The sequence below is a fragment of the Equus asinus genome, chromosome 18 (assembly GCF_041296235.1).
Source record: "Equus asinus isolate D_3611 breed Donkey chromosome 18, EquAss-T2T_v2, whole genome shotgun sequence".
Classification (NCBI taxonomy): domain Eukaryota; kingdom Metazoa; phylum Chordata; class Mammalia; order Perissodactyla; family Equidae; genus Equus; species Equus asinus.
Window position 1 is genome coordinate 36,862,533 of NC_091807.1, and position 26,468 is coordinate 36,889,000.

The following is a 26,468-nucleotide window of genomic DNA, read 5'->3' on the forward strand; positions in this document are numbered from 1 at the left end:
TGGTTCACCGCGACGCCGAACCAACACTTGTTGAATAGATGGGTGAATGAACATCAGCCAGTAAGCACAGCACTAAGTCTCTGAGGGACAGAGGACTTTGGCGGCTGTGGCACTGGGTGGGAAGGCTGGCTGGGAAGACTTCAGAACGGTGGTTGGACACACCGCCACGGCAGTCCCTGAATATCGCAGGCCAGCCGTCCCCTTGGCCCACAGGTGAGTTAGGTACGGTCAGCCCCGTCCTTCCAGCGCCCGTGTGGTGAACTTCCCTCAGGTTCACAGCTGCCCGAGGCCCAGCCCAGGACAGCAGGGGCTTGCGCAGTGGCTGCCTCTTCTCAGTGGGGACCTTCAGTCATCTAACGGTGACCTGAGGAGACCAACCACACCTCGAACATGCCAGCTAATGGAGCAGGGAGCTTGTCTCCGGTCCCTGCCCTTCACCCACTTGCAGACTATGGATGAGCACAGTGAAGCATTCTAATTATGAGGCTGGTGATGCTCATAAACAGTGCATGCCAGAACCAGATATGAGTAATTTCCATGCAATAGCCCATCGAATCCTTAAAACAACCCTATAAGAAGGGTGGTATCATCGTCATCATTCTCCAGAAAAGGAAACTGAGCTCCAGAGGGGCTGAGTAAGTTGCCCAAGATGACACAGCAAGGAGGTGGTCAGACTGCAGAATCTGGCTGCTCTCAACCCCTGGGCGAGGTTGCCTTGCCATGACCAGGCTGCTCCCCTGTGTGTCCGCTCCTGCCCTTGCTCTCCCTGCATGTACGATAGCGCCTTCTGCACACTGTCAGGACAGTCAGGCTTCCCTCTGGGATGGTCCATTTTCACATGGACGGGAAAGTCCCTGGCTGGTGTTCTCCTGTCCCTTTTGTCCTTGAAGCACTTAGGCCCTCGGCACTCATGTACTGACACTGCTCTGTCCCTCTGCTCTCACAGTCGACGCAGCTCTGCAGGGCTAGTTGTTAGTAGGACTAAACAACCGAGACACGAAACTAGCTAAATATTCAAGAATCAGAGACGACGACTCCACAGATTATTTCAAAGTGATGCGCAGCAAGGCGGCACGAGAGCTGCCAAAACAACCGTGGCCAGTTAATTCTCTTTTTAACGCAATGCTTTCCTAGTTACTGGCTTCCATAGTTGGCCTTATCATTATTTTATCTCCAGCATTAGTGAACGGTGGGTGTTCTGCGAGACGGACACCATGCAGCCTCGAAAAGCTCCCAGAGCAGCGTTCACAGCTTTATCGGCCACTTCCTGTGGTCACCCCCGCCAAGCTATACGGACGGTAGATTATCCGGCTGACCCCACACCTCCCGAAGATGCAGGACTGCTGAGGAAAATGTTTCCCAACACGTATATCAGGAACACATTAGAAAGATAAAACCATATGAAAGCCACTTCATGTGTGAGTCTTACGATGCAATCAAAATAATATCTCAGAAAAAATGCAGTAAGTCTTTTCTGCTCAGATGGAGAAAACGCATGCTCTCCTTCCCACCTACACGGCGGGGCCGTGCTCCTCTGAGAGTCCATCCCAGGCTTTCTAATCTGAAAAGTGGTCCTTAGCATGAGCAACGTATCTGCATCCAGAAGCAATTTTTTAAGGCTTGATTTCTCTTTTTATTGAAACATGCTTCCAAAAAATAAATGCTTCTTTATTTCGCTAGATGTTTGTTGAAACTGGATGCCCATAATGTCTGTGTGACCCTCCAACTTGAGTCCCTCGAAGGTTACCATTGATTCATGCCTCTGCATTCTGGACTGTAGATCTTTGTTTTGGTTTTTTCCTATTTTAACCTATCTATCTAACTATCTGTCTATCTATCTATCTATCTATCTGTCTGTCTGTCTATCTACCTACCTACCTATCTATCTATCTATTTATCTATTTATCTATCTATGTATCTATCTATGTAACTATGTATCTATGTATCTACCTACCTATCTATCTACCTATCTATCTGTCTATCTACCTATCTATCTATCACAGATATAAACTTAATTTTCCAGTACCTTATTTCCAGTACTTTTCCCAAGTTTTCCCTGGGAGTACAAGGCCTCTTTCTCCCTCCGTCAGCTCTGCCATCCAATGGCCAGCAAGTTTAGGATACTGAAGTACAGTGAGCTCTAGGCCCTGTAGTCAAGTCACTTGTCATAATCCACAATGTCTGAAAGGATCACTCGCTTGCCCAGGGAACATATTTCTGTACACTAGTCCCTGTGCTGTAGTATGACAATCTCCCCAGCCTTCCTTGTACCCCTAAAAGACACGGGTACGCACCAAGTTGCATCAGTGGATTCACCTGCACGGAGTGACAGAAAAGTGCTAGTCGTGTTTGTCCCGGGCAGTAGTCTTCCATGTTGGCACCACATCAAACTCACTTAGAGAGCCTTTTAAAATATGGATGCTGAGGGGGTCAGGCTGGTGGCGCAGTGGTTAATTTCATGCACTTCACTTTGGCAGCCCGGGGTTAACGGTTTCAGATCCTGGGGGCAGACTTACACGCTGCTCATCAAGCCAGGCTGTGGTGACATCCCACACACAAAATGGAGGTTGATTGGCACAGAAGTTAGCTCAGTGACAATCTTCCTCCAGCAAAAAGAGGAAGACCAGCAACAGATATTAGCTCAGGGCCAATCTTCCTCTCCAAAAAAAACCCAAAACAAAGGAACAAAAGAACGACCCCATAACCAAAAAAATTAATTAAATAAATAAAATAAAAAATGGATGCCTGGGCCATCCCCAGAGCAACTAAAGCAAATCTCTGAAAACAGGGCATCAGTATTCATAAAAATCACCCAGGTGGTTATAATGTATGCCCACAATGTCTATGTGGCCCAGCCAGGGCCAAGAATCTGTAGTCGTCGGACTAGCAGATTCAGCACCACCTAGGAGCTTGTCAGGAATGCAGAGTCTCAGGCCCTCCCAGCAGGACTGAATCAGGCCTGTTGTAACAAGGTCCCCGGGTGACTCGTGGGCACATAGCAGTTTAAGAAACTCTGTTCTAGGAGATTGAAAGATAAAACTTTATCTATTGAATTAATAGAGTGTACTACAGGGGGCCACCTGTTCTACCATTTTCAGAAACTAATGAGTGTATAACCTCTTGTCCGTGAGACGTGAACCACTCCAGACCACCCGGAGATCCAGAGGACCCTACTTTCTCTCTTTAGGATAATCCCACCGGAAGATTGTGGTTGGGAAAAAACAAAGTGCAAAAACTGGGGCTAAGAGGAGGCGAGGTGGGAGAGAGCAGAGAGGATTAAGCTGGGAAAGAAGTGGATCATAATTCTCGAGTGCAAGGACCGAGTAGCTCTCTTATTCACAGCCATAGCCACAAAGCCCAGCGCCCGGCTCGCACACAGCAGGTGCTCACTAAGTACTCATTGCATCATTTAGGGTCCTGAACAGAGGACCGCTGTGTGACTCGTCTATTCTGAGACAATGGACACGTCTCTCCAGTCCTCTGCTGCTCAGTGTTCTGATCCATATGGTGCACTTACGTTATTTATTCTGAGATACAAAATACTTAGCAACGGAAAGTGCACTGATCAGTAATCACATGATGAACAGACCCCAGGAAGGCTCCTTCGATCCAGAAGCTCTGGTTTATTGGTTGAAGACTCTGCTCTCCCACATACCACGTGCCCAAGTGGAAATTAGCACACCGGCACCCTCGACGTGCCCTCATTAAACCAACATTCACATTATGTGCCAGCTGCTCTCCTAGAAGTTAACAGAACAGACCAAAATCCTTGCTTGCCTGTATCTTAAATCCCAATTACATATCATTCAGGCAACCACAGTGTTAAAAAAAATAAAGACTGGCACAACTGTCATCATATTTTCCCCAAATGTTGCCACAATTTTTAAGTCTATGAGTTACTTGTTTTTCATTTTCTAAGGACTGACTTTTTTCAACATATGGCTAACATAAAAAACCATCCAGATTCAATATCATCAACCACATCTTTTTCAACAATACTAAGACAAAACAATTCTTTTATGATGATTTTCGAAGCTGTTTGTAAAATACAACATTACACATATGATACTATTTAAAGTGAAGTATCTAGGTCTTTACGAACAAAATCAATTTTCCCAAGCAGTTATTTAAAGGGAAAAGATGTAATAATTTATTTTTTATTTTTAATTGTGGCAAATTATGTATAATATAAAACTTACCATTTTAATGATCTTTAAAATTGAGGTATGTTTGACATATAACATTATGCTAGTTTCAGGTGTACAACATAATGATTCAATATTTGCATATTTTGTGAAACGATCACCATAATTAAGTCTCGTTAACATCCGTCACCACACAGAGTTACAAATTATTTTTTTCTTCTTATGATGAGGACTTTTAAGATCTACTCTCTTAGCAACTTGCAAATATGCAACACAATATTGTTAACTATAGTCACCAGGCTGTACATTACATCCTGTGATTTAATTACTGTAAGACTGGGAGTTTGTACCTTCTGACCCCCTTTCCCATTTCTCTCACCTTTAACCATTTTTAAGAGTACCATTCAGCAGTGTCATGTATATTCACACTACTGTGCAGCCAATCTCCAGAACTTTTTCATCTTGCGAAACTGAAACTCTGTCCCCATTAAACAGAAACTCCCCACCCGCCTCTTCCCAGCTCCTAGCAACCACCATTCTACTTTCTGTCGCTATGAGTGTGACTCCTCTAGGCCCTTCATATAAGTGGAATGATACAGTATTTATACTTTTGTGACTGGCTTATTTCACTCAGCAGAATGTCCTCAAGTTTCACCCATGCGGTAGCAGGTGTCAGCATATCTTTCTTTTTAAGACTGAATAGTATTCTCTTGCAAGACTATACCACATTCTGTTTCTCTGGTCTCCCATTGACGAACATTTGGGTTGCTTCCTCCTTTCGGCTATTGTGAATAATGCTGCTAGAAACATGGGGGTACAAATATCCCTTCAACGATTTATTTTTAAAAATTAGTTTCCATTGCTTTTCTATAGGTGACTCAGCATGCTTACTTAAAACACAATCAACTTGAACAAATAGAAGATGAGTCAAATATACATATATTTCACGTAGCTTGTACAAGAGAAAATACCCAGTCTTCATCAATAACGTTGCTATTCCATAAGAGAAAATGCATCCTGATTTAAAGGTAGATGCTAAGAAGAACTTAAGAGCCTCACTCTGCTGTACCAATGCACGAAACACATTGACAAGGGCATGATTCATAGCCATATTCTAATTAGAATCATGACCACATACAGCTTCTCTGAAGAAGCGTGATTATAGTCTGACTGCATTTACTTTCTTGAAGAGTAATATAAGTTCATTTTCCTCACTGCATGATTTTAGAAGAAAATTTATGCACTGTCCTTAATGGAGAAATATTTGGAGAGAGATCAAAGAAAGCAAAGAAAATGACCCAAAGGTTGGGAATTGTAAAACTTATAAGGAGAGGTTAAAAGAATTTCTTCCAAAGAAGAAAAGGCTGAGAGACTAGCCTAGAAAGAAGTCTCCCCACACTAAACAAGGGTAAACCAGGGCATGGCTGTGTGCGAAGTAGAAAAATAGTTCAAACTTATAAAGACGCACTAAAGTTAGAGGACTTGGAAGCTCTATGGAAACAACACAGAGGAGCAAGGAGAATTTGAGACAGCGCTTCAAGAAACCCACACTCAGATGGAGGCGCAGAAAGGCACTCTCCACGTTTTAAATTTTAGCTTAAATAAATTAAGCAAAATTAAACAGTGACTCATAACTATTGTGAGATGTCAAGTGGTGCATACAGAGTGTTTGGAATGGGGCAGTTGAGAAGAGAGGCCCACCATCTTTTGTCTCAAATGCCTAAGCCAGTCCCTTTCCTTTATTTGGAAAACCTGAAATCAGTCAACGAGAATGCAGTGAAGTCAGTGGCGAGGCAGAGCCCCAGTAAGTCAGACAAAGCCCAAGGTGAAACCGAAGAAAGACAACAGCTTGAGCAAAGCTAGGAGGCAGGAAGAGCCTGTCGTGTACACTATATGCAAAGCCAGCTTCAGAAAGAGATTTTCGGTGAGCTTAAGGGGCTAACAGGACTCCTCTCCCATCCCTACAAGAAGAGAATTCCAAAAGGGCTCTGCCTATTATTAAAACTATTCGATTTCTGCTTGATAAAATTAAATAATAAAGTTTCTCCACCTGTTCATGTTACCACCATCCACTCAATTCCTTAAGCCAAAACCTAAATCATCCTTGATGACTGTCTTTCTCTCACCCCTCACATCCAATCGACCAGCCAACATATTAAATCTTCTCCAAATGTTTCCCAGATCTGTCCTCTTTTTCTGTCCCCATGTCTACTACTCCAGTGACGTCTCCACCGTCTACGAACTAAGCATCCAGTGACACTTTCTCTTCCTGCTCCCCACTGTTCTCTATATAGCAACCATGGTCACATCGTTCCCCCTGCCCAGATGTCAACAATTTTCCATTATCCCTAGAAAAACTCCAAACTCCTTGACGGCCAATAGGGACCTCCACACGCTTGCCCTGCCCACTTCTCAGCCCTCCCTCTCTGAACTCATCCTTCTTAGGAGTCTTTGGCCCACCCCACCCAAGGACCCGTGCACCGCTGGTTCCCTCTTGCTGTTCTATCTCAGGGTAAATGCACATCCTTTCCTTCCCACTCCATTGTAGAGTTGGCCATGATGGCGTCTTGCTTTACAGTAGTAAGGATAAAAATGATGCCCAGAAAGGCACAAAACAGAATTAGAATTCAATAAAACCTCAGACATCTATAAACTAGATTCTAGAAAAACAGAATTTTCAGACTTGTTCTACCCATAAGTGGAGTTTGGCCCTATGGAAACATCTAGCCCTTACCTAATCTTTAATTATTGAACCTAAGGCTTAAAAGATCACTACTTTTATATAAATCAGCATTAGTGGCCTTAAATTCTAAAGCAGAATTTCCCAAATTGTATTCTAAGGGATATCATGGATGGTCTTGGAAGATAAAAATAAATAAAAATTAGAATTGCTGTGATCACTTAGGACTCGTGGTGCATGGTCCTATAGTAAAGAATTGCATTGCGGTTGTTTAATATATTCTCTCTTAAATTGTTTTGAACCCAGAATCCATGTGACCTCTGCCCCATCCTCTTAACCTCTCCATGGACACAGTTTGTGAAATGCTGGTGGAACACATCCCATCTTATTAACTGAGAAGGAACACTCTCAACTTGGAGAAGCATCACTAATTTTAAAGGACCTTTTTTTTATGGTTCTAGTCTCGTCCCAGAATTTCAGAGCTCATAACCAGCAGGAACACAGCACTTCACTTAATGTGTCATTAATTTTTAAACTACGACATTCATAATCTGCCTATTCCTGCCTTGATGGTGTGCCAACTGTTCATGTTTAACTGTGTACTGTGATGGTTCAAATAGAAAGTATTATGGTTTGTTGTACAGGTGTTTTTTTCCCTCAGCTTTTTGCTATAGAACATTTTAAACATACACAAAAGACAAAAGCAAGTATAATGAACCTCCACGTACCCATCACCCATTTCAACAACGATGAACTCTTGTTGCACACCCACCATCCCCATCACTGGATAATTTGAAAAAATTCCAGATATCATAAAGGTATTTTTTTAAGAACTAAATGTTGGTTATTAAGAGGAAAAGAACCACACCTCTGATCCCAACATTTATACATACATAAATATACACACGTGTAAAATGTACATTTATTAAAACAAATAATTCCAGCTACTTCTGATTCTACGTTGGCGTCTCTGAATTCATTTCATGGCATGGCAGAGGAAGGTGCCTCAGTGGACCTCTCTCTTGTGTTCAGTTACTGTTGATAAGGACTAGGTATAAAATGTTTGTTCCAGACCATGGGGACTAACATGGTCGTACACTTTGGACTGTCAGATTAGTTTGATCCACACAAACCTGTCAACAAAAGCAGGCCAGCAGGCTAGAGCAGAGCAGAAAGAAAAATCAATAAATCTTTGCATTAATCATGCAGCCGTCAGCGAGCATCCGGGTGCACAGAATGAAATGTATACGTGTGGCCTGTTTGTTTTTCCTCTCTTCTAGTTTTCTTTCACTTCCACCTGATGTGCAGGATTCCCACTGCTATGGCTGAGTTCAAATAACCGTCCCTAATTTATGGTTTCTGTCCCACCTAATTCTTTTAAAAAAGGATTTGAGACTGAAGATAAATGAGTCCAATTTCCATCAAAAAAACAAAAAAGTCCATTCTAACTTGCTCTCTTTCCACCAGTCTTTACATTCTGGTCACATATGGTACTTATTAGTCAGCAAATAAACCATTCTGTAAAGCCGGGTTTCATACCCTATGTAATCACCTGACGAACACAAAGAATTCTATGCAACCTTGACCTCGGTTCTGCCTCTCATCACCTTGAACATCCTTGCTGGGGGTTTAAAATGTTTGACATTCATGCTGCCGCAATGTGATCTATTCTCCAAAGCAGAAATATGCCAAAGCACGAGCCCATGGATCTTCCTATTCTCCTTCTGAATAACTATTTCACAAGTGTGGATATAAAAGACGTACAAATCAATACCCTCTATTAGTAAGAGGTAGCTTCATCTTAGATCCTGAATTTGAAATAGAAGCAGCCATGGATATATTTTTTTCCAGTGTACAGCAAACTGGTGTAAAATTTGAGATTATTCATGTTGAATTTGCAATAAAGGTATATTGTAAATACATGAAATTAGTTTTCCAGCTTCACTATTTTTCTTTAAAAGATAATTTTGCATGTACTCACCACCTACCAAGGATTTCTTTATAAAAATATCAACACAAAATTAAAGATATTTAAAATAAATATTTTGGTAATTTTGGCAAAGAAAGGGAGGAACATATACGTATTCATCTTTTGTATCAACAAACAAACCCAGTAAACAAAGAGCAAGAGATTCAGGAAAATAAACCTGGATTCACGTGTTCAGGATCATCAATAAATCATGCAAGGAGCCCAGTGAAAATCAGTCATCAGGCCTCAAAGAAACTAGAGTTTCTGTGTATCTCATATCTCAAATTGACTTCAGAGTTTCACGGAAACCTTTTCCTGGACAATCACCGAAGGCATGGCCAGCAATGGGATGTTCAGGTTTTCTTGCTTGGTGATGGGATGGCATAGAACCCAGCAGAGGAGGAAATGATTGAGATATATATTGGCATATTTTTTCCTCACTTCATGGCAGGAGATAAAGCAGAATTCAGCAAAAGAGGGAATAACTGAGACATAGATTGGGACATGGACCAACAGAAAACAACCACTATGCAAAGCTCATAGGTCCTGAATAATCTTTGTGTATCATCTAAACAATATCTGAAAGGCTGAGATACACTTTCCTACAACGTTTGATTATACATGGTAGGAGTGTGTAATACGGACAGTTCTTTTTTAATCCTGAATCTTGGAATAATTTTTTAAAGAACGAATTACTTAACTTGGAAATCGGAGCCGCAGCCACGTGTCCCGTGCATGCAGATGCTGCTGCTCTGGCTTTCCACGGAGGGCTCAAGCCTGGCTGCGTTCCCTTTTGGGAAATGGTCCTCCTCAATTTCAAGTTCATTTGGCTTTTTCAATGATAGGGTTTCAATTCAAACAGATAACAATGCCAAGAACTAAAAATTTCACCATCTAATTAGGGAGGAGGACACAGTATGGCCTTTCTTTCCTAATATCATCTGTAGTGTGCAAATGACTTGATGAAGCCTTTTTATAAAAACCCCTTACTTTCCCTGGGACAAGAACAATTGTCCTCAAAGATACTAGCACAATGCAATGGGCACAGAAGGAGAATAATATGCATGCATAACAAAGGGATCGAAGGAAGCAAGGATAAATAAAAGATGAGAAAAAAAGGGGAGGCTGAAGATTTCAACATGAAACTTAGTTCAAAAAAATTAAAAAAGAGAGAAAGATAGTACACACATCTATTATCAGAGCGTTTAACCTGGTATGAGTACCCGTTAATCTGGGTTAGGGGAAGTGAGGATGAGGTTGGGAGGGTATGGATGGGTGTCAAGGTTGAAGGGCTGGAATTCAGGTAGGTCTGGGTGCTTATGTGTTTTCCTGGGGATCCATCGCTCCACAGTTTTCATTACCTCCTCAGTCCATCCTTGATGCCAAAAAGTCAAGAAACATTGATCTCAGGACATTGTCACTTATAAAAGAATTGTTTTTCAGAAACTACCAGAAAACATTCCCAGACAGACAACATATTGTTTGTATCAAAATGCATTTTAAATATTTGATATGAAAAGAAGACTCGGAAATTCAGAATTTTAAGTCTATTTCAAAATGATTCATTCTGAGAAGTCCAGTTTTCAATGAACTTTTCACTCAATAGTCAAAAGCACCCCATTAGTCTTTGCAGTTCCTTCGATTATAATAAGCCTACTGACCTTCAATAAGTTATATCTGTGTCTTGATCTCATTTGTACCCTTTTTAAAGGGTCATATAACAAAAAAATGGCAACTTTAAAAACAATGCTGTATGCAGATTAAGTGCCTAAATGGCAGTAATGAAGGAATTTTAAATTTCTAGTGCAAAATCACCACAGTGAAATCCCAGGTTGAGTCCCCACTTTGCTACTTGCTGCTCAGGTGACTCTTTCTTCATCCATGAAATAATTTCCTAATGCAACATCTGATCCTGTGATAGAGATGGAAGGACACCCTAGGCAGCATCCCCATTTTCATCCAGGCTCACATGGGTGAGCCCATGGGCTAGGCAGCCGCCATTTCTGCTGTCCCCATGTGATCTTTCCAGGGCCCCATGGTTCAGGATGTAAAGATACTCTGACGCTCTTCCACACAGAAATTCTACAGTTTTTAGATGCAGCTTCATAAATTAGTGAAGCACACTGATTGTTATTTGAAACAGGCACACCCACACGCCAAAGCCATAAGTACAGATTGAAGCTCTATGTTGACTGAATGTGTATGAGTGAGTGAGTCTGTGTGTGTGTGTGTGTGTGTGTGTGTGTGTGTGTGTGTGTATCCCTTTAGATGAAGGAGTAAAGTAAAATCTGAGGGACACTGGCTTGGCTATGGACCTAGCGCCTAAGGAAACGCTATAAAACACCACTATAGGTCTTGGCACGAAAGGATTTCCATTGGCTTGTTCACCCACTCGTACTCAGCACTACATTTTAACAAATGCTGCAGCAGAAAATAGTAAGCAGTTTACAAAAATAAAATCATTTCATGAAGATAAAAGGAGACAGCTTCTGCTTTGGGACTCATAAATATTGGGGATTTGGAATACTTATTTCCCTTAGAACAGCATCATGTTGTGAGAGTCACCTGTGAAATCCTGGGTTGCCTCTGATTTGCCTACTCAGACACTCTTCACGTTGGGAGGAGAGGTTGATGTCAACTTGTCCTTTGGAGTAGCAGAAAAAAATGTAGGAACGTAAAAGCTCTTCTTAAAACATTAAGAATAATTTGAAAGGAAATAGCACCATCATGTTGATGAAAAGTTGCTCATTCGACATGCATTCAACGAATCTTTAAGCTCCTACTTTGTATCAGGCATCATAGCGTTATACTTGAGGTCAATGGGAAGGGGCGATTTTAAACAAAATGGAAATTAAGAAAATTATTTTTGTGCTAGACAGTTTCCTCTATTTTTATTTTCCTTTAGTTGGGCAATATTGTTTCAAAAAACATTAAGCATCTTGCCCTCAAACCACAGTGAAATGCCCTAAATATGTCAAACATCCAGAAGGTGAAATCTAGCTTGGATGAGCCCACATTCAAAAATGTTTTTCTTGCTTAAACAAGTCCCTCCTCTCAAGTTATGGCTGTTTTAAGTACGTGTCATTCAGTTGACAACTTTTGTTGACTCTTATGTGTATTTGCACTGTGGGAAACTGAAAGAAAGCATTTACAAAGGCAAAATCTCTATCTTCTAGAGAGGGAGAATGGCAAGATAGGTCCTTGGGAAGTGACTGATGCTCTCTGTGCTTCAGTTTTCTCACCTGTTAAGTGGAGCTGATGAGAACAGTCACCTGTGGGGTCATTGTGATGTTGTTAGATATAACCCGACATATATCGTTAGCTATTCAATAACACAGATGTGCTGCGAACGTTTTAATGTAAGTCCACACCTTGCCTGCAAACATGTATTCTGGTTTATCTGTGATGGTTAAGGCAAAAAATAAGATCCTTTCATTCTAGTTCATTGCTCATTTCACATCATCCAATCTAATAAGTAAAGTATTTACTTTGATAAAACCCAAAACACTATTTGTTCAGTAGCATTCTACTGCTCTTATTTTGAAATTGCGGGATTTCAGATCATTTCCCCATGACCTCTTCAGCATACCTGGCATTTTAGCAACTCTCCTTAAATAGAGTTACTTCTGTTTTTACTCTCTAACAAGCTGCACACAAGTAATTTCTTATTTGTTTTGAAACCATGGAGTCCTGAGCTCCCAGTTTCTGGAACAGGAACACTGTAGATAGAAAATCCTAATCACAATGCCAACTTGTGTCAAACACGGTTCTAAGCACTTTACATACATTAACTCATCTAATTGTTACAAGAATCTTATGATGCTGTTATTGTCTTTGTTCCCATTTTATGACTGAGGAAACCGAGGCATGGAAAGGTTCTGTGATGAGCTCAAGGTCTACTGCATGATCTATAGTGGGTCTGGAATGTGGACCTAGACATTGGCTTCAGGGTCCGCCCTGGTACCTTCAAACCAGATAGAGGAATGCATAGCTAGAGATCAAGACTTGGCTAGGTATGGGATTGGCCCCGTGGCCGAGTAGTTAGGGTTCCACATGCTTCACTTTGGCGGCCTGGGGTTTGCAGTTTCAGATCCTGGGTGCGGACGTACTCCACTCATCAGCCATGCTGTGGAGGCATCCCACATACAGAGTAGAGGAAGATTGGCACAAATGTTAGCTCAGGGCAAATCTTCCCCACCAAAAAAAAAAAATTGGCTAGGTATGTATAATTCATGAACCACCTTCCCTGGCATTTCTAATATTTATAAAAACACTGTGTCCAGTTCCACAGAGAGGTCATTAATTGTGGAAGCTCTTGCAGCTGTGATGTTGGGACCCAAAGCCAACATCATCATTGGTTTGAATTCAAACCCAAGCCCTCATGCAGACTTGGAAAAATAAAGGGTGGGCAGAAACCTGAAACGGTCCCCGGGAGGGCATGTGGCCCAATCAGGAGATTGTAAAAACAGTCTAAATTTGGCAACTTATGTATTTGCTTATTAGCTTCTCTACAGAGAACTTCGTGACTACGCCCTCCTGCAGAGCAGCGTGCTCTGGAGATCTCCAGTGCTCTATGCAGCCCAATTCTGGACAGTCAATACTCTGCATCTTCCTATATTTCCAGAAACTAAACATGCTGAATATTCTGTAAATATTCTCATTACTTCCCCACACGTGGACACAGCACAATCAATGCAATTTTCCAAACAGGACTTAGTTGTAGACATTTCAATCCTAAGTGATTGTTTATCCAGAAACATTCTGTTACTTTGCAATTGATTTTGGAATTTGGGGTACTCTTTGGGAAAAAAATTATTGCATACAGGTTTGTTTATTTTTTTTTAAACCACACAGTATGGTACTTGCGGCCAAGGCATTCCCTTTATTTTATTTTATTTTTTAATGTGCTATCTTAAGTCCTTTTTTTTTTTTGGTGAGGAAGATTGGTTCTGAGCTAACATCTGTTGCCAGTCATCCTCCATTTTTTTCTTCCTCCCCAAAGCCCCAGTGCATAGTTGTATATCCTAGTTGTAAGTCATTCTAGTCCTTCTGCATGGGATGCCACCAGAGCATGGCCCGATGAGCAGTGCATAGGTCCGCACCCAGGATCCAAACCGGCAAACCCCAGGCCACGAAAGCGGAGCAGGTGAACTTTACCACTTGGCCATGGGGCTGGCCCCTGCATACAAGTTTTTAGACTACTGGTCCTTTGGGAAATTTATTATTCATTTTTACAGTAATAAATTTTCCCCTTTCCTTTAGTGGAGGGAAACTCAGGACTCTGAGATGCCAAATAATCCAGTGCACCCGAAAGTAGCATTTATCAAAAGCTTGAGCGCTCATTGTGTCATCAGATTGCTTCATATAATACCACATCACGTGGTAACCCAGAAAGTTGGATAAGGGAGCAATGTAAGATGTGGAGTTCAGAAGTTGCAGAATTAGACTCAGAAAGTGAGTTTACATACTTAATATGTGTATGAGTCAGCTCAGGCTGCCATAACATAACATACGTCATGCCACAGCATAACAACAGCATAGACTGGGCGGCTTAAAAACAGACATTTACTTTCTCACAGTTCTGGAGGCTGTAGGTCCAAGACCAGGTGCCAGCGTGACTGGGTGTGGGCGAGCTCTCTTTGCTTCCTGCTGGGTGTTCCCATGTCTCTCTCCGTCCTCTTACAGAGCCACAGTCCTATCGAATTAGGCCTGAACCCTTAGGATCTCATTTAACCTTAATTACCCTCTAAAGGCCCTATCTCCAGATGCAGTCACATTGAGGGTTGGGGCACACGAAATGGGGCGGGGGGAGCATTATTCGGTCTGTAGCATAATCTGAACTGCAAGTCATGCAGTTTGCCTACAGACCCTGGTGTCTATCTCGATTCTGTCCCCATCCTGGCCCCCAGCCCAGCCTGACACAACAGTGGGCTACACACAGCTGAGGGAGAGGCAGCTGATGGTGTGGCTGCCAGCTGGAATTCTAACACAGTTGGGGCAGGGCTAGGGGGACAGCAGAGGAGCACCTGGTATCAGCACTTCTCGCCACACTGCCGAGGCTTTCTGCTCTTTGTTTCCTTCCTTCAAAAAATTATTTTTATTTAAGGATTTCATTTGATACATTTATCAGTTGTCTATTATGTGTCAAGGAGACAGAAAGATGTACAATATATGTGAGTGAGGGTCACAAAGGAATGGAAAGGATTTGTTAATGTACTGGGTTGAATAGTGTCCTCTCAAAATTCATGTCCTTCTGGGAACATCAGAATGTGACCTTATTTGGAAATAGGGTCATTGCAGATGTAATTAGTTAAGATGAGATCATAGTGGAGTAGGGTGGGCTCTTAATCCAGTATGACTGACGTGCTTATAAGAAGAGAAGAGACACAGGGACACACACAGAGGAAAGACGGCCATGTGATGACAGGGGCAGAGATTTGAGTGATGCTCTTACAAGCTAAGGAGCACCCAGGATTGCTGGGACCACCAGAAGCAAGGAGAGAGACAGGGAACAGATTCTCCCCTAGAACCTTCAGAGAGAGCATGGCCTTTTTGACTCTTTGATCTTGGACTTCCAGCTTCCAGAACTGGAGTAGAGTACATTTCCGTTGTTTTAAGCCACTAGTTGGTGAAATTTTGGAAACTAATAGTTACTATCTGGAGAAAAATAGAGAGTAGTGCAAAGGCAAATTCATCTGTGGTGTGGGGAATGTTGACTTCTGCTTTAGCTATGGTCTGCTGGAGGTGACAGGAGGGCAACAGGCAGTGGGAAATAAGCAAGCCCAGGAGAAAAGGCAGGTCCAAAGTCAGGGTCATCTACGTACAAGTGATGGAGGAAGCCCAGGGAAAGGGACGAAATGACCAACAGAGAAAGTGGAGATTGAGAGGGGTAGAGGATGAGGACTGAGTTTTGGGGTCTATGTACATTTCTGAGCAGGGAAAAAAAGACATGAACTAAAGGAAAGAGATAGTGAAGAAATAATCAGAGAGGAGAAAGTCAACCAGGATAGCATAGGAGGGCAACTGATTGGAGAGGAAGGTCTGTGTAGATTCTTCAGGGACATCAGAGAACTTGCACCAAGAGACAGCCTTGGTATTTGACATTAGGAAGTCATGGGTGCCCTTGAAAAGGTAAATTTCAGTAGAACGCAAGAGGCAGAGCCCAAATCACGAGAGATTACGAATAGTAGTGAGGATAGACTATTCTTTTAATAAGTTTTCCAGGAAATAAAAAGAAAGCACATAAACATATAGTAGTATGAAAGTTGGCAAAGTGAAAGGTTTCTTTAAAATGGGGAAACTGAGTACCTACATCATAAGAAATACGGTCATCACCAAAGAGATGACGGCAGAGGCAAGAGAGGAGGGAACTGATGAAAGAAGTTCCTAGAAAAGTCAAGGGGATGGTGACAACAGCACTGGTGGGGGAGAAGACTGGAAGGAAAGAGGAGCATATCTTCCTGTGAGAGCAAAGATGAAGACGAATACAATGTTTGAGGTAGGAGGGGTCGTCAGAGAAAGCCACTTCAGATTCCATAAAGGGAAGATACTATCTTTTGAACACTGGAGAATAGATCTATGAGGGGCTCGGAAGGGGGAGCTTAAGAACTCTGAGGAAAAGCTTTGGAAAGCCACCTTCGGCAAGACAAAAGGGATCAATAGAAATATCCAAAGATCTGGAGAAACAGTGAAGGACCAATTCAAAGTAAATGGCGTGATTGGTCAGTGTACCAGTCCCTAGTAATGCTCAGCAGGCTGGAGGAGGGAATATAAAATGGTGGCGACCACTTGGACCGGGGATTTACTGGTGATGGGGCTACTGAGGAGGGAGGAAATCTAGAGTTCTAGAAGTTTTATCATCCTGTCCCATCTGCCCGGAAGTGAAGCCACAAGGGCTGAAAACTGTGTTGGCTCTGCTTGGTACCTTTCTGCAGCTCCTGCCACCAACCCGTCTAGTGAGGGACTTTCTTCTTCTTGGTCTAACCGAGCAAGAAGGAAGCAGCACCAAGAGCCCATACAATCCATGTTTATCTCAGGTCTTGACCTTGATTTCACATGGACCTCTTATTCTGAGTCAAAGTTTGTGTTTCTAAATCTTGAATCCTGCCTTCTTATGCTATGGCACATACATTGCCTAAAGCAAATTTTGATTCATGACATCTTATTTTAGCTTGATGATAATGATATTAAGAGTATTATTGCTATCACTGTCTGATGTTATTTTGTGAATGATCCTGTTATTCTCTTCAACGTTCCTGAAATGAAAACTCAGAGATGAATAGGAGACCAGAAAATGCTCTTGAGTCCAGATTAGATCTGATTGACTTGGCTGACCATCTCTTACCAGGTCTAGAAAGAACCAAACGTCATAGGGAGAAAGGAGAGCAGACAGAAGGCCCCTGATAGCTAAACACGAGGTGAAACCATATTTACATTTAGGTGAAGCAAGGAAAGAATCTGGGTCAATGGGTTTGGGGAGCTTAAGATAATTTGGGATGAGATCTATCTGAAGGCTGGGGATATTTGGATATTAGGCAACAAAGTCCTTAAAGAATAGATTTCTTATTCACTTGGTTTCTCCAGCATTTTCTGCCGGGCATATTCAAAAAGCGATTGTTGAATGAGTGGACAAAAATGAGCCACCATCACAGAGCAAGTTGCATTGAACAGAAAAGAATTAACGTCGTAGGTCTGGGACTGCTGCCCTCTGAAAGGTCTGCCTGCAAGGGTGACCCGAATGGATGAGAGGGGCTCCTTGGGCCTACACTGTACAAACAATTCAGTCTAGGCTGGACACCTGCTTTTGCTCTGGGAGTCTGGAGTTTTGGTACATGCCAGGCAGAGGGTGACTACATGACAGGCCCCAGTAGAAACCTTGGGCACCGAGTCTCTAATGAGCTTCCCTAGTAGACAGCGTTTTGTATCTGTCCTCACTGCTCTGGGAGATTAAGGGCGTCCTGTGCCACTCCACAAGGAGAAGGCTCCCGGAAGCTCGCGCCTGGTTCCCTCCAGATTCCTCCCACGTGCATTTTCTCTTCACTTATTTTGCTCTGTATCCTTGCACTTTAATAAACCACGGAGGTAAGAAGGACTATGTGTTCTGGCATCCTTCTAGCGCATCACTGAACCTCTGACACGTGCATAAAATAAAAAATCTATGACAGTAAATCTAAGAAGAAAAAAATAACGTGGACAGTAGTTGGTCTGAGAAATGGAATATTCAATTTGGAATTTTAATATCCGGCCATTTTGTTGCAAGGAGAGCCAGTGAAACCATCTTTAATCCACCTGTGGAAGCGGGGGCAAAAAAAGAGGCATTTTTCTGTGTCACCAGCTCGTCTGTGCTGGAGCTGCAACTAGAAGTCATGTTCTCCTGGCAACACTTGGAGCAGGATATCAGGGGGCATTTTAGGCTGACCTCATGACTGATACCTTCACAGAAGATGGGGATCTTACACACACACACACACATACACACACACATAACACACTCATACACACGTATACACACGTATGCCTACACATGTGCACACATACACCCAACACACACACACACAGGCACACACACCCCACTCCTGCCATACTCCAGGCTAGATTTGCTACCTAACGTTCCTTTCTTTTTTTTTTCCTCTTTTTAAATACTATGTTAACAGGTCTGTCACTGTGGGTCTGTCTACCTGTCTCAGTAGTTCAGAAGTCAAAATGTATTTTTGGTTTTGGGCTATAATCTACAGCACACACTTTCCAATTTTGAGAATGGGAATTTCTCTTCTTTCTGAAGGCTGCTAGTAGACTTTCTGTTCACTCCGGATCTTTCAGGATCTCATTAGTGGGTTATTGTTGGAAGGCCAGGCTCAAGCTGCTCATCTCATGTGCCCTTCACGCTCAGGCTCCGGAGGAGTTTCCCCAGGTCTGTGAACAGCTCTGCTTTAATTACTTTCAGATGGCCGTGGAGTGACATGTAAAAACTAATTTAGTGTGCGATAGATCTAAATGGAAACATTATAATCAATAAATGGCCTTTAAAAAAAGAGACCTGAGTTCTCTCTTCAAACTCCTATAAACTTTCATGTGAAATAATTTTTCAGTTACCTCACTTCCTAAAAATGCAGCACAGCGAAAATATTCCATCTCTCCACCTCTCTAATTCCAGTCTGCTGCATACCTCCCGTGCTAAGGATGATTTCTAGTGTCTCAAATGAGGCTCTTATTTGCTGAAAATTAATCTAGATAGATAATTGATAGATAGATAATAGCTAAATGACAGATAGACGATAGATAGATGATAGATAGGTAGATAGATAGATATAAAAATATCCCTTTTGCAGTTTCCATTTGGTCCTACAAATTTCTTTTTAGTGAATGTTAAAAAAATGCTTCTTTAATTTTGCAACTCTGGTACTTTTAAAATCAAAGATGAAGATTTCAGGAGACGACAGATCTGTTCCTTAAACCATCTTGATGTTTGGGCTCACTCCTTTTACTCATAAGCACCTTGAGGGCAGAACTGGGTCTTATCGTCATGGCAACCTGAGTAGCTAGGTAGTAGATTGCCTTGAAAATGCTCAGTAACTAGAAGTAAAATTAAAATACATGTGCCTTAGACAGAGGGAACCTGGCCTCCCAGGGCTCTATGTTATAGCAACAGAGTGCACAATGACTGACAGCGCCCACCACAGCACAGCCCTCCCTACCCCCAGCGGCTGTGTCCTCCCCCTCCAAAACACAACAGATCGCATCAAATCTGCTCTGAGTTTAAGCTTGCTGAAATGTGCTTAAGGAAAACTGTGCCTACTTGGGTTGACTGTACCTATAATGTAATTGTGTTCCCCATCCCAAAAGGCAGACAAAGAGTTTCTTAAATGACACCTCTTTTGTGAATCTTTCCTACCTCCCCAGGCAAAAATCATCTGAAGGTGTGTGTCCCTGTAGCGTTTTGCCCACATGGCTGTCACAACGCTCACACCACACAGCACAGTAATCTCTCCCCTGGGCTCCCTAAGCCAGAAGCCATCTCCACGGGGGCCTGGAGAAAGGACTGCTTCTTAAAGCCCAGGCCCTGCCTTATCTACGATGGCCAGACCCGAACGCAGCATCCAAGAACTGCAACGAACGTTTCACCTGAAGTGCCAGGCTGATGTCCTTTGATATTTAACGTGGGCAGAAAATTGCTCACTGTTACCCAATACGCAGGAAGAAGATAATCATCCATGGACTTGAACCCATTGATCCCAAGAGATAAAATTCTCCTTGAGTCATCACTAACAGAGGTGTAAAGATGGGAAATACCATAACCGAAAATGGGGCCAGTGCGAAAGAGACAGGCCGATTCTCTGGGAAGAGTAAAATGTGTGCTTTTTCCATTTTCCAAATCCGGTTACCCTTTGGCTATATCTTTGATGTTAATGTAGCTAAACCCCCAGTGAGATTCTCAGAATCTTATCAGAGGAAGCAGACACGGAAGGCCAGGCTCTCTCATTGCTGGCCTTCCTAATCGGCAAGAAACTCACAACAGCCCTTTGAGTGAGACCCAAATACAAAGCTGTCGCTATTGTTCTTTTCCAGGATGGGTCTTATGTATCCATCTGCACATCAGCAACACCGCCCAAGGCATGTCACATTTTTATTGGGCTACATTAATATTCTGATGTTTAAAAGATTCTCATGTTTGCTCAAAGGAAGAGAAGTGATCGGGATGTCTTCAAAAGGCATATAGACATCAGCACTCTTGTTTTTCCTGGCTCATTTTAGTTAGGAAAGAAGGCAAGAAGTCAGAATCCATCACGTTAATTGAGGGCATTAGATGCACAGTGTATCTGTCCCTGAGATATTTTCCCCCCTCTATATATTTACAAGCCTCCTACCACCTATTGTGCCAGTGTCTGAGCGGGAAGATCAACCAGGTAGTGTCCTGTGGCCCAGATGAAGATCCCAGGTAGAGGGCAAAGCAGAGGGACAGTAGCATCAGACATTATAAGCCTTTCTTTCCCCTGGGAATTGTGGAATTTCTACTTCTAGACTTGTCTTAGTCAGCTCGGGCTGCTGTGAAAACATGCCCTAGGCTGGGTGGCAGTTATTTCTCACAGTTCTGGAGGCTGGGAGCCCACGATGGGGGTGCCTGTGCGGTCGGGTTCTGGCGAAGGTCCTCTTCTGGCTTGCAGACGGCCGTCTCCTCACTGTGTCCTCTCGTGGTGGAGAGGCAGAGCTCTGGTGCCTCTTGTTACAAGGACACTAATTCCATCGTGGGGCCCCACTCTCATGACTCATCTAAACCTAATTACCTCCCAGAGGTTCCATCTCCAAATACCATCACACTGGGGGTTAGGACTTCAACATAGGGATTTGAGGGGACACAAACATTTGGTCCGTAACAAGACCACTGGAGTCAGCTTTCAAAGAACACTTAAAACAACTGAACTCGTTCATGTTCTTACTATCAGTGACCTAATGACCTCACATGACAAAAGACACAACTTGATTCCTGAGTCAAGAGTCAGGCCAACCCAAACCCTCCCTGGAAAGAAATCAATGCATGACTAATGTGCAATAAGCTAAGGAAAGCAACTGTAGGAATGGCTAATGAAACTACATGGCTCATTGGAACCCACACAGACACTTGACTGGCGCTTCTCACCCCTAAAAGAACTGAACCCAGTCATTTATTTTTTCAACCAAGACAAAGGACAACAATCAGTAAGATGTACCGATAGAAGGCATCTTGTTCCTTTTTATAGGAATATACCAACATTTTTAATTTTTTTCCATTGAAAAGGAATCTCTTTGTAAATGTAAATACACATTTACCTTGGCCAAGATTTCCAAAGAACCCAGCCTAGTATATTTGCATAAGCCCATTGTTCACCTACTAAAAGCAGGTCTTGCTGCCCCGACCTCCCATGAGGCTGCTCTGGACCCACCAAGGCTGAGCAGTGGAACCCCAATATTGCCACAGCAGACAGGCCTCACTCAGGGCAGGGGTCATGGCCCTCTCTTAACTGCCATTAGCTTCCAGCTTTCTCAGGTCAGCCACCACGACTTAGCTGCTATTCCTTCTCCAAACTCAACTGCCCTGAGATACTTCCACAGGCTTATTTCCATGGCCGATGTAGTTCATTGCTTTTCTCCATCAGGGGAATCAGAACTAAAGGAAGTGATCTGTGCAGAGTAGGTGTGTTTCCTGGGACAAATTTCCCAGCCAGATTCACGGCTGGCTGGGATGTCTCGGAGTCCCAGGAAGAGAGAGGTAGGGTGACGGCCGCTGCCAATGACTACATCTAAACTAGTCAACAAGGAGTTACAGTGGTTATCAATTCACAAAATAAAGACAAATTAACCTTTTATAGACCATCTGCTGTGCATATGGCATCCAGGATGTCTTTCCTGGAGCGCAGAGTTAACTCAGAAAAAGCTTGGTCCTGGGACCTGTGTGCTGCAAGGTCATCCCCTACAGTCAGGAAGCCCTGGTGCTCCCCCACCACTCAGCCCGGGGGCCTGGAGGAAGGAGGTCTCAGCTTGTCCTCTCAGCCTGCCTGCCTCCCACGGGCCTGCACCCTGCCACCAGAGAGAATTGTACCCCTTCTCCACCGAAACCATCTGAAACTGGCTTATCGATTAAGATCCCCAGTGTTTTTAACCACTTTGTCATCTCTTCAACCTTCATGATCCCCTTCCCTGGGCATTTTTGGCCACCTCCGTGGCTGGAGCTCAGGCGCTAGAAACAGTCTGAGAATAAGTGATAGTAAGTCACATTATGAGGCTTAATTCCAGATGTCTCACTTACAGATCAGAACACTGCTCTGGGGACCTGTTCTCAGGTTGAACTACCTGAGTGCGAAAATCCCTCCCTCTTTCTGCGTGGGTCTCAATCTCTCTCTGTCTCTCTCTCTCAATCTCTCCGTGTCTCCATCCCTCTTTCTCTCTCTATTTATGTATTTCTGCCATGTGGAGCATCTTGGGAATACTTTGTGTTTGGTTGATTGGCTTACTTACAAACAAACAGAAATTTCCTATTGATGTATCCTTTAATGAGACAACCGCCCATAAAATATTGGTTTTCTGGATGCTTTTGTGAATACAGAAAAGCCACGTGCTTATCCATGGTATCTGTTGTTGCTTTTAAAATTTTGCCAAAGGATTAAAGCTCAAGTGCATGACTGAGGAGAGGACGTGAGAGACATCAGCTCTCATCTAAAAGACACTAACTCTGTATTTGCATGTCAGCATCCTCTCTACTCATTATATACAAAATTCCTTTTATTCTATTGAATTAGGTTCATGTTGGAAGGAGAAAAAAATCTATTCACATAGATTGCAAAAAGGTGAAACCTGGATATGAGCATCTCACTAACCAAAGATGTCTAGGAAACACAAGAACACACACATTACATTATATTACATATATATAATAAAAACCTATACAAAATCTATATTATATATATATAAACCTCATGGTAGATATTTCTATTTCTCATCCAGATTTCCAGTTGCTCTCTCCTTCCAGGCACATGCCTCATTGAAGTCAGACACGGCCATGTGACTTGTTTTGGCCAATTAAATATGGACAGAAATGACATATGTCACCTCCAGGTGGAAGCACATGGAGGCAGTTTATAATTCTCCTTTGCTCTCTTCTCCATCCAGGGCAGACCCTGAGGTTGTGTTTGATGACTATTATAAGATGGCAGAGCCTCCATCAGCCTAGACCCCTGAGTGTGGGAGATTGCAAATATTGCCCCAAATTCTTCCTCTCCCTGAACCCACAAGCTCTGCCTCTGGGCTCAGCCAGACGGACTTGTCATCAAATCTCTCCATTTGCCGTCAAGAAACTAAAATGACCTCTAAAGAGAAGCAATTAAGACCATTAAAGAGTCCAAATAAGCAAATCAAAGTGTACAGGTGAGTCTCTATTCTGATTATTGCGATCAGATTTCAGTTCTTAAGCTTAGCACTTTTTTCAATACTCAGTTAACAAATTATGACGATGAATCAACGTAACAGCAAGGAGTTTATTGTTCAGTGAAGCACGAAGGACTTTGAACTCACTTAAATATGATAAAATAAGAAAGGCTGGACACATCCTAGATTACTGTAATGCACTTTAAAGACCAAAGATTTCATTTTTGATTTGGACCTTTTAATGGTTTTATCTTTCTTTTAATGGTCTTTGTTGTATAGTAGCCTATACTCTCTAGCAAATCAAGCTGAAAAACAACAATGATGTGTCACCATGAGAGTTCAGTTCAAATGAGTGATTTCTAGAAGTTGACCAAATTTTGGTGGTATTCAAGAATTACATTAAAATGTGTGTGTGCACACACATACAGAAAGACATATAAAGAAAAGCAGTCATTTATAATGCATCATGCCACATTCAATGCTCATCACGACTCTTTTCCAAAAGCAGCCTACAGTCATTATCCAAAGACGTGTAAAACAGGAGCACTGGACAGTGTGCCCACATGGCCTTTCCCAGTGAATACCATGGAGCAAGAAATCAACTTAAAACCCACGAGGAAAGAAGAACCATAAGGTCTTAGAGACCAAATTTCAGTTGTGCCATTTCTAGATACCAAAAAGAAAACAAGAAACTATTTACATACAAATATATATATTTCAGGGCTGAATATATATTCTGAATACAATCTTTAAGAAAGTGATCAAGGATACCACATAACTCTTAAGACATTTGAAAGGGTCAAAACAGCATGAAATCAGGGGTTCCCTTTTCCAGATTATAGTTTCAGAATATCAGTCCTAAGTGTATTGCTGAGGTCTCTCACAGACACAACAATTCTACTCCCTATTTTCAGGAGCAGAAATAAACCCAAACGTCCTCATAAAAGTCATATAACGTATACATATAGTGCAAGTAACTCATTTCTTTCCATCAGTAATTCACTGAAGAATATCTGAATTGAGCCACATAAAGCAATATAAAACACTGATATCATGCAATCATAAAATAGCATCAATCTTAAGTATATTAATTCTTGATTATGATGAACGCATAGATGGAGACCCGATTCGATACCTGAAGCAACCTGGGAGAAGGTGAGCCCAGCACCCTGCGCCCTGGGAGCGCAAAGCCTACCTGAGATGAGTGAAACAGTGTCTTTCTCCCATGAGATGACAGTGATGTACGCCTCCACCGAGGAGGGGATAATGCACTTGAAGACCGCGACATTGCCTCTCATGGTTTTCTGGTCCTCCACACGGACTGTATAGGGCTCCCGTAAAACTGGAAGGCAAGAAGAGGACCCTCAGTGACACACGTAGTCAACGGTTCATTCTCAGAGCATCTCATTTGAATATATACATTGTATCTTACATATAATAATTGCATCAGATAGGTTTATCGGAAAAAGATCCAAAGAAACCTACATTTTATGTCTTAAATTTCCATCCATTAACAATAAACTACACTATATGCTAAAGTACTAAAGAGAACATCTAAAACCAGTTCATCTGAATGCACCTTGAATTGAGAAGTAGCTTCTTAAAAGAAGTCATGATGGGAAAGTTATGATGATGCTCTCCGTGTTCTCTGAGGACTAAGGAAGAATTCTCTGACTATAAAGAAAAAGAATTAAAAAATTCAAGAAAGGCAACTTCTCCTGGGAATCCTTGAAAACGATCTGACAATAACATAACTCTTTATGAGTAAATTTTTTTCAACGACAGTTGCAAAGCAGTTTTGGGAGCAAATATTCTGCTTCCCATCTCTTAGGGAAGGATGCTGATTAAGGAGCCTGCCCAACCACCCCCAGCAAGAGGAGCAGCCCAGAAAGCACTCGCAGGGGACTTCCATGAACTAGACGTCCGGGCTAGAGGCAGGGTGGTGCTGGGGTTACGTGCCCATTCTGCAAACCCCACTGCCTAGGTGCTAATGCCAGCCCTACCATTTACGCAGTGAGCAAGTTCTGGCGCCATCTGTGTAGTGGGGATTTTGATGATCCTATCTACCACATAGGGCAATTGTGATCGCTCAGTCAGTTAATGTAGACAAAGCACTCAGGATCAGGTTGGGTGAGGTTACAGGCCCCAACACCCAGAGTTAGATTTATGCCATCCCTTGATGGGCGGAAGACCTCTGTCTGCTGGATAAGGAGACATCGGTGCGTCTGATTCAAGTTCTGCCCCCTTCCAGCTCTATAAATATGGGTGCAAGCCTTACTTCTCCAGAGCTTCATTTTCCTCACATTTAAAATGAGAACACTGAGACAGGAAGATATCCAAGGTCTGAATTCTACAAATCTGTGATTTTCTAAGATACCCATAGAGACAAATTATTCTACTACCTAATCAACTCTCTTCAAGTTTTAGTCATTTATTGGACAAATATGTGTCAAGAAAACTGGCCATAAAATGAATTTCAAAAGAAATTAACATACCAGCAAAGATAGGAGTGAATTTCTAAAGGAAAATCTAAAAGGCAGAGGTAAATAATGCTGAAGAAGAAGTATTTTTGAGATTGGTGCTAGCTCTGTGAGAGGCTGAGTATTTCAGTTTTAGAGTATGCCGTTAATAAGAGTATTATTCCACAGTCCCCATTTTTAACTTTAGTATTTAATATCTTCCCAACTGGGAGAACTTTTTCATGCCTATCTCAAACCAGAGAGATTTGCAGAAGTTTGGGAATCTTTTTAAAGAAGATCTCATCCCTGCACTCCATGTG

The 26,468-nt window shown here is 42.4% G+C and overlaps 1 protein-coding gene across 4 annotated transcripts in view; it reads right to left on the reverse strand.

Annotated features, from left to right (window-relative positions):
- Positions 1–26,468, reverse strand: part of DSCAM (DS cell adhesion molecule) — a 687,554-nt gene that overhangs the window by 536,881 nt on the left and 124,205 nt on the right. For all 4 annotated transcript variants that reach the window (XR_011495418.1, XR_011495417.1, XM_014839281.3 and 1 more), the window contains exon 3: positions 24,885–25,031. Coding sequence is in view for 2 of the 4 variants with exons in the window: in XM_014839281.3 (XP_014694767.2) it covers positions 24,885–25,031 (147 nt within the window). In the remaining 2 variants the exon portion in view is untranslated. The remainder of the gene's footprint in view (positions 1–24,884; positions 25,032–26,468) is intronic.